The following is a 9,000-nucleotide window of genomic DNA, read 5'->3' on the forward strand; positions in this document are numbered from 1 at the left end:
GCAGTTCTTGTTGTTTGTGATAGATCCCCAGGATATGTAATGTTGGGGATGCTTCCAATCTGATTATCTAGCAGTGGTCCACATCTGAGATCAAGGAACTGATTCAGGATTGTTGCGTGGATATCAAGATAAATCTCCTATTGAACCGACTTTATGGGTAGGAGAGTACACAAAGTGCAAGCAGAAGATGATATACTGGGTCAGATTATGGACCCATCAAACCCAGCATCCTGTTTCCAGTGGTGGCTAATCCAGGTCACAAGTGCCTGGCAAGATCCCAAACAGTTGATAGATCGCTTGCTGCTAACACTCAGGAAGAAATTGTGGCTTTCTTCTAGTTTGTCTGGTTAATACCAGTTTATGGACTTCTCCAGGAACTTGTCTAAACCTTTGGTAAACCCAACTTTGCTTACTAAGTTTAATTGTGATTTTGAGTTTTTGCCAGGTACTTGTGACATGGATTGGCCACTGTTGGAAATAAGATATTGGGCTTGATGGACATTTGATCTGAACCAGTATAGCAACTTCTTATGTTCTTATGTGAAGTGAAAAATAATTTTCTCTAATTTGTTTTAAATGTGTTGTCTCATGGGGATCCAGAGCACATGCATTTTTAGGTGGGTTCAGGGAGGCACTTCCATAGATGTAACTTAGTGTGGTGATTTGAGTCAGAGCTGAGTCTCTGTGCTGTAAAACTTTGGGTGTTTTCCTTGAGGTGTGAAAGTTACTTTGCAGGAAGTGGAGGGAAACTACATTTCCCAGATGCCCTGGTAGTCAGCCCAGGAAGGGTTGGGGGCAGGGAAACAAAGAGGTGGTGTCTCCCTAGGGACGGGTAGTCTATCTCATATAAAGAGAGGAGCCCTCCAGAAAGGGACAGGCATTTCAGGAGAGCTCAATGGAAGGCGAGGAGGATGGAGAGGCTGAGGAACAGTGCCCATGCACACCTAAAGCTAAGACAGATCTAAGATATCTCTTTCCCTTTTCATTTCTGTGCAGCAGTTTGTTGACCAAGAGTCTCTAGCACTCTTAAGGGGTAATTAGAATGGCTAGGTCTATTACTGAAGAAGCAAAGGTAGAAGGTTTTATTTAAATGTTGAAAGAACTTATTTGGTGGTTGGGAACCAAGTGGGAATTACTATGAAGAAAAGAAATTGTTTTAGGAGTTAACACTATGAGCTAGTAGCTGTGGAAATAGGGTTGTTGTATTAAACTATGGCAGCTGTTGAGAATGGTAATTAGGGCCATGCAGCTGGCCTAGGTAGCCCATCTTTTAATGGGGGTTTTCCAGTACTACTTTATATCTGGGAGAATTAGGAGTTACAGTTGTATTAAACCAGCTTGTTTTATTTTAACAAATCATTGGTTTAAAAGGATAGGAAACCCAAGTTCACATTTGATTGGGTGGAGATGCATTTCAGGCAATACTTTTATGTTGTGTGTGACTTCTCTGGTGTGAAGTTTATTTCAATAAACTCCAGTGTACTATATGAAGCTACTGCCTGGGTGTAATACCTTCTTTTAAGTTATGGCAAAAGGGTGCCCTGCCTGGAAGGTGACTATTACTTTTTAGTTTGGAATGAGTATAGACCTGTCTCAATCGCCTAGCTTTATGAGGACCTTCCCATACAAGTAACTTTAACCTATAGCCTCCTTGCCTAGAGGTTACACTGTCAGCATTACTCGCAGGAAGAACTTCAGTGTTGACGCTGCTACAAAGGAATCTGCTGCAGCAGTCCTTGAGAATAAGCTTCCAAACCTGAAGTCACCCCAAAGGACCTGCCACTAGGGGCGCCACACTTGCCACATTAGACAGGATCAAAAATTAGCATATTTGATTTTATTCTGTTTTGTTTCATTTAATTATAAAAAAAATGCACAAAGAAAACGAAGAAAAAAAAAAAGCAAAAATGAAAAGAAAAGGTCAAGAACTAAAATATTTAGAGCAAGCAAGTTAAAATTAAGCGTCCTTTCCAGCCTTGCCTTGCCTTGTATCCCCCACCCCTGGCATCCCTTTGTCACCAGCCTGAGAGCTGCCTGTCATGCCATTTTTAAAGGGAGGAGCATGATGGCGGGAGGAAGTGGGCATTGGACCTTCCCTTTGGACCTACGAGCCCCAAGGGTAGGGTAAGTGGTGGCCAGGAAATTCCACAGCCCTGCAAGTATTTTAAGGGCAGGAGTGGGGGTCAAAGGTTCCCAGGGTGGCCCAGGCTGGGACTGCTTCAGCCCAATTAGGTAGGCCCAGGCCCCAGGTTGTCTTTGTGTGGTGGGAGAGGGGGATGAAGGGCCTCACTCTACTTATTTTTGATTCCCAAAAACAAAAATACTTAAAGTTTAGGGTATTTTTGTGCAAGACAATTTTCGGCTTGGATTTGTAGTTCATATGAAATAAATTCACATCGCTAATGTGGATTCCAACCACATTTTGGATTTAGACTCCTTTATGGATGCAAAACACCTACCTTAATAGGAAAAATTAAAATTTATATTCTGTGTTTTATAATGAAATGACGTGGGAGGGGGAAAAGTCAGAAACATACAAAATGGATGTGTTTTGTATCTTTATTCATTCTCCAGCCTCCCTCAAAAATCAGAGACGTGTGCTCTTCTATCCTATCATTTTAGATTTCCAGGCCCATTAATTCATTAACTGTGAACTGCCTCAGCTCTTGCAAACTCTGCCCAAGATAGTGATTCTGAGAACTGCATCTTCACCAGCACCATAAGTTTTATTCTGCTCTTCCTCCTCCTGTCTATGCCTCATTTGGTGGGAGGGAACATGCAAAGACTGCATAATGATAAATGATATAAAGCCAGTATCTGCTGCTTTTGATGAATTTGAGAAGAACCAAATGACTGTTTATTAACACTGGTAGCCATATACATGACTGGGACTACCTGTAAAGTGAAAAATGTATCATTCATTAAACGGCAATGCTTTAATCTCTTTCTTTATATCCTAACAGATTCTGGACCTGAAACAATGGAAAAGGAGAATAAGACATGGAAAACAGGATTCATTATTCTGGGCTTTAATAAACATTCACATGAGGAAATCTTAATTTATGTAATAGTTTTACCAGCCTTCTTTATCTCTATTCTGGGAAACCTTGGGTTTCTAACATTAATGTGTTCTGACCATAATCTCCACAAACCCATGTACTTCTTCCTCAGCAACTTGTCCTTCATAGATATCTGTAATACCTCAGTCACTCCCTCAACAATGCTTCAAAGTCTCATAAAAGGGAAAACACTAATTTCCTTCCCTCTATGTATGACACAGCTTTACTGTTTTACAATATTAACAAGTACTGAATTCTACCTTCTCACTGCCATGGCCTACGATCGCTATATGGCAATCTGCAATCCCTTGCGATACCCACTCATGATGAATAAAAGGATCTGCATCATACTGGTGGCTGCTTCATGGATAGCTGGCGGTCTGGGTGAAGTTCCTCCAGTAGTTTGGATATCTCAGTTCTCCTATTGTGGCTCTAATGAGATTAACCATTTCTTCTGTGACCCCAATGCACTGCTAAAATTATCGTGCAGTGATACACAGAACTATGAAATACTATTACTTTCTGAAGGAATGTTTGTGGCTTTTATCCCATTTCTTCTAACTCTGTCATCCTACATCTTTATCATTGTAGCCATCCTAAAAATTCACTCTTCTGATGGACGAAGCAAAACCTTCTCCACTTGCTTCTCCCATCTTACAGTGGTTCTCCTATTCTATGGGTCAATTATATGTGTCTACATGAGGCTAAGTTCAATGCAATCCCCAGAGCAAGACAAAATGTTTTCCCTCCTCTACACAGTACTCATCCCCATGCTAAACCCCCTGATTTATAGTCTGAGAAATCGAGAATTAAAAAATGCCTTCCACAAATTCATCAATAGAAAATAATATAACAGGAAAAATATGAAAGTCTGCAAGGAACTAGCACTATGCTGGTGTTTCTTAGTTATTTCAATAATTAAGTGTAATTTACTATAAAAATTAAGAAAAACTCCTAAAAGATTAATCAAATCCTAGCTTGATTTTTCTTCATTTGGGTTATAGCTTGCTTTCTTATTTATTTAAAAGCCCTAGGTATGGCCAATCCGGGAGATACGAGCATGACTGGGGGGCTCGTGGATGTTAAGATACCCGCAGCTATGCACTTATCTCCCTGTATGCGAATACTGAAGATTTCATGAAAAAAGAGTGGGTCTGGGCAGGGCATGGGTGGGCTGGGATAGCACCAGCAAGTCAGTGTCATGCAGAAGCACGTGGTGGGATTGGACAACCATGTAACTTGCTGCTGTTACGGACTGCAGGTAAATATTAAAACAAAAATATCTAGAGTAGTCAGTGGGGTTTTTGAGGTCGGGGCTGATAGGGTAAAAGGGAGGCAGGTTAGGTGGGGGCTTTAGGAAGTTCACTTCTTTACAGAGGTGAATGGGAGGAAACTGGAAAACGGGCCTATCACGTCACCGCACATACCTACGAAAATCCCCCCTTATGCAATCAAGACGGGATCTGCGTCATTGTAAAATTGTGCACACAGGTAGATGATTTTATAACATGTGTGCATGTTACAAAATCTGCATGTTGATGTGCATGAACCAGAAAACACACGCACTGAAAATCTACCTTTTATTTTGTATCATTGAGAATGATAGAGACTATTACACTGGTAAACAAATTTCTGGGAACATTTTGTTTCCTCCACAACCTTCAGTGAAACAAGTAGATATTAACAGGTTGAACACAAATATGCATTTATTATGTCTGTATCACGTACCGTTTGCCAGAAAAGTGCGATAAACATTAAGCATTGTTACGTGTTTGTAGCGGCCTGAGCTATAATGCAATATTGGCACCAGAAAAGAAAACAAAATGTTTTGCCACAGATTTTCATTTGTAATTGCTGTCCGAGGCTTCGTGGATGAGAGTCCAACAATAGTTACCCAGCATGGAGGGGTTCCACTTGCCTTGATACCGTTTCTCCATTTTGATAATGTCTTGATGAAACCTTTCACCATGTTCGTCACTCACAGCGCCAAGGTTGTCTGGAAAGAAGTTGTGGGAATGAAGAAAATGTATCTTCAATGACATGTTGCACTTCATCAATTTGTTTTCCTGAAACAGATTTTCAACCTGTTTGACATAGTCTGCTGCCTTATAGTTGCCTAGAAAGTTACAAACGACATTCTTGAAGGCTGTCCACGCAACACGTTCTGTACCTTGCAGAAGACCATCAAAGTGGCTGTCCTTCATCACAGCTCAGATTTGTGGGCCAACGAAAACACCTTCTTTTATCTTGGCATCACTTATGCATGGAAACATTTGCCGCAAATAATCAAAGGCTTTACTTTGCTTGTTCATTGCCTTACCAAAATTTTTCATCAGCCCGTTTGATGTGCAAAGGTGGAAGAAATATCTTACTTGGATCCACCAATGGGTTATGCTTATCATTCTTCTGCCCTTGAACCAACTTCTTGTGGAGAGGCCAGATTTTTCTGATGTAATGCAAATCTCTTGCTCGACTGTACCACTCAGAAAGGAAGCAACAATACTTGTTGTAACCATGCTGCAGATCCAGTAGAATTGCAATTACCTTGAGATCACCAAACAAATTTCAGTTTTACCTCGAGTACTCAATGTGATTCAGCAGTAGCTGCATGTTCTCATACGTTTCTGACAGGTATTGAAGGATAGATATTGCTATTATGCAGCAAAACCACCTTTAAACTTAAGATTGATGAATCAATAAACAGTCACCATTCTGTTGGGTCATGGTCACATCCAAGAGTATTTATTTATTTATTTATTTAACTTCTTTTACTATACCGACACTCAAGACCAGGTCTTATCGTACCGGTTTACATTAGAACAAGGGGAAAAATCAATTAACGTATAAGTGGAAAAGAGAAGTTACATTAAAACAGGGAGAGTAAAAACATGGATGTCGGAAGATAGGACAGAATTAAGTAATTGAACAATAAGTTAACAAAATTACAAACTATAAATTAACATAAAACAATAAATTAATAATACAGAAAACATGGATTATGATCAGCGGAAATATACATGGAAATATATATATATGGAATATATACAGCTGGAATATACATGTTATGTCAGATGGGAGGAGTGGCGGGGGTGAGGGAAAAGGGTGGGTTGAGGTTGCGAGTGGAAAAGGGAAAAAGTGAAAAAAGTTTGGGAGTGCGGGGAGGGAGAAGGGTGGGTTGGAGGGTGAGAGAGAGTTGGTTAATATGGAATCCTTCAACGATAGGCTTGTGTGAACAGCCAGGTTTTAAGTTTTTTTCTGAAGGTTAAATGGCATTGTTCCTGGCGTAAGTCTTGAGGAAGCGAATTCCAATGTAGGGGACCTGCTGTTGAAAAAGCTCGCTTGTGGATGGAGTTGTGAACTGATGATTTGTTGGGAGGGGCCTTGAGCTTACTTTTGTAGGCAGTTCTTATTGGTCTTGAAGATGTAAGTAGTTCCAGAGGGAAGGTGAGTTGGAGAGAGGATTGTTGGTAGACCGATTTGTGGATGATAGTGAGAGCTTTGAACAATCCATTGATATCACAGCAAAAAGTCAGACTGTCTACTTGGTTGAAATATAAAGTCTACTTGGTTGAAATATAAAGTCAAGAGGCCGCCAATGAAGAGTGGGTGAAATATAAAGTCAAGAGTGGGTTGAAATATAAAGTCAAGAGGCCGCCAATGAAGAGTGGGTGACTCGCCAGAATGATGGCTACTGCCTGGACACAATACCCTTATTCAATAAACATACACATGCTTACTGTGACTCCAACATCGCTCTAAGCTTCAACAGCAAGAGGAAATGGAAAAAAAGGATTTGCACTCACAAAGAGGGGAGTAGCTGGCTTGTTACAGCGGTTACTACCTCAAACCAAATATGCCTGATACTTCACTTTCAATGCATATACAGCATAGCTCTCTGCTTCAACGACAGGGGAGAAGAATAACTGATACTTCACACATCCAGCAGAGCTCTCTGCTTCAACGGCAAGGGAGAAGAAAAAGGGTTCGCACTCACAAAGCGGGGAGTAGCTGGCTTGTTACGGCGGTTACTACCCCAAACCAAATGTGCCTGATACTTCACTTTCCATGCATATCCAGCATGGCTCTCTGCTTCAACGGCATGGGAGAAAGACTGATACATCACGCATTTCCAGCATAGCTCTCTGCTTCAACAGCAGGGGAAAAAAAAAAACCAAAACTGATGCTTCACGCATATCCTGCATAGCTTCAACGACAGGGGTGAAGAAAAAAAGGATTCGCGATGTGGTGAAGACCAGAACTGTGAAGGACTTCAAAGGGGCGTGGGATAAACACTGTGGATCCATAAAGTCAAGAGGCCGCCAATGAAGAGTGGGTGACTCGCCAGAATGATGGCTACTGCCTGGACACAATACCCTTATTCAATAAACATACACATGCTTACTGTGACTCCAACATCGCTCTAAGCTTCAACAGCAAGAGGAAATGTGGTAAAAAAGGATTCACACTCACAAAGAGGGGAGTAGCTGGCTTGTTCGGTGGTTACTATCCCAAATCAAATAAGCCTGATACTTCACTTTCAATGCATATACAACATAGTTCTCTGCTTCAACGGCAGGGGAGAAGAAAAACTGATACTTCACACATCCAGCAGAGCTCTCTGCTTCAACGGCAGGGGAGAAGAAAAGAGGGTTTGCACTCACAAAGCGGGGAGTAGCTGGCTTGTTACGGCGGTTACTACCCCAAACCAAATGTGCCTGATACTTCACTTTCGATGCATATCCAGCATGGCTCTCTGCTTCAACAGCATGGGAGAAGACTGATACTTCACGCATATCCAGCATAGCTCCCTGCTTCAATGGCAGGGGAGAAGAAAAACAACCGATAAGGGCTGTATAACATAGTCTGGGTAAAACAAATAAGCATGGGTGTAGCTTGCTTATTGCGGCAGCTACTACCCCTAACTAATCAAACTAGATATTTCACTGGGATGCAGCTCCATCACTGCTCTCTTCATTAAAGGTGGGGGTGGAAGGGAAATAGAACAAAGAGCTAAGAGGAACAGATAAGTATGAGAGAAAAAATGTGTAAAGCTTGCTGGGCAGACTGGATGGGCCATTTGGTCTTCTTCTGCCGTCATTTCTATGTTTCTATGTTTCTATGTTTCTATGAGGAGTAGCTGGCTTGTTACGGCGGTTACTACCCCAAACCAAATGTGCCTGATACTTTACTTTCAATGCATATCCAGCATGGCTCTCTGCTTCAACGGCAGGGGAGAAAAAAACTGATACTTCACGCATATCCAGCATAGCTCCCTGCTTCAACGGCAGGGGAGAAGAAAAAACAACCAACAAGGGCTGTGCAACATAGTCTAGGTAAAACAAATAAGCATGGGTGTAGCTTGCTTATCGCAGCGGTTACTACCCCTACTACCCCTAACTAATCAAGCTTGATATTTCACTTGGATGCAGCTCCATCACTGCTCTCTACATTAATGGTGGGGGTGGAAGGGGAATAGAACAAAGAGCTAAGAGAAACAGATAAGTATGAGAGAAAAAATGTGTGAAGCTTGCTGGGCAGACTGGATGGGCCATTCGGTCTTCTTCTGCTGTCATTTCTATGTTTCTATGTCTCTATATTTTGTCAAATTTTCATGATGGCTGCAAAATACTGAAATTTTTGTATCAGATGACAAAATATTCCATCCTTCAGTCTTGACCCAAGCAGCTCTGCCTGACTCTTCGATAAAGCCAAATCGCTGACCAGATCATTCAGCTCTGACTGAGATATTAAATGAGGATCGCTGGATGTTGATGGCACAAAGTCAGGATCAGCCGCAGCTTCCATCTGCGATGGCTCGCCATCATTGCCTACCTCCTCATCCTCGTCATCAAGTGTCCACACCTCTGGTGGATTTGGAACAGGAAGACTGTCATCATGTGGCACTGGTTTCATTGCCGATGCAAGGTTAGGGTATTCAATA

General features: G+C 41.6%; 1 protein-coding gene across 1 annotated transcript; it reads left to right on the top strand.

Annotated features, from left to right (window-relative positions):
* The first annotated feature begins 2,881 nt into the window (after nucleotides 1–2,881).
* On the top strand, nucleotides 2,882–3,907 carry LOC115077735 (olfactory receptor 1019-like). Its single transcript, XM_029580023.1, has one exon. It carries the CDS (start codon nucleotides 2,882–2,884, stop codon nucleotides 3,905–3,907), a length of 1,026 nt encoding a protein of 341 aa, XP_029435883.1.
* The last annotated feature ends 5,093 nt before the right edge of the window (nucleotides 3,908–9,000 follow it).

Source organism: Rhinatrema bivittatum, chromosome 16, assembly GCF_901001135.1.
Source record: "Rhinatrema bivittatum chromosome 16, aRhiBiv1.1, whole genome shotgun sequence".
Lineage (NCBI taxonomy): Eukaryota > Metazoa > Chordata > Amphibia > Gymnophiona > Rhinatrematidae > Rhinatrema > Rhinatrema bivittatum.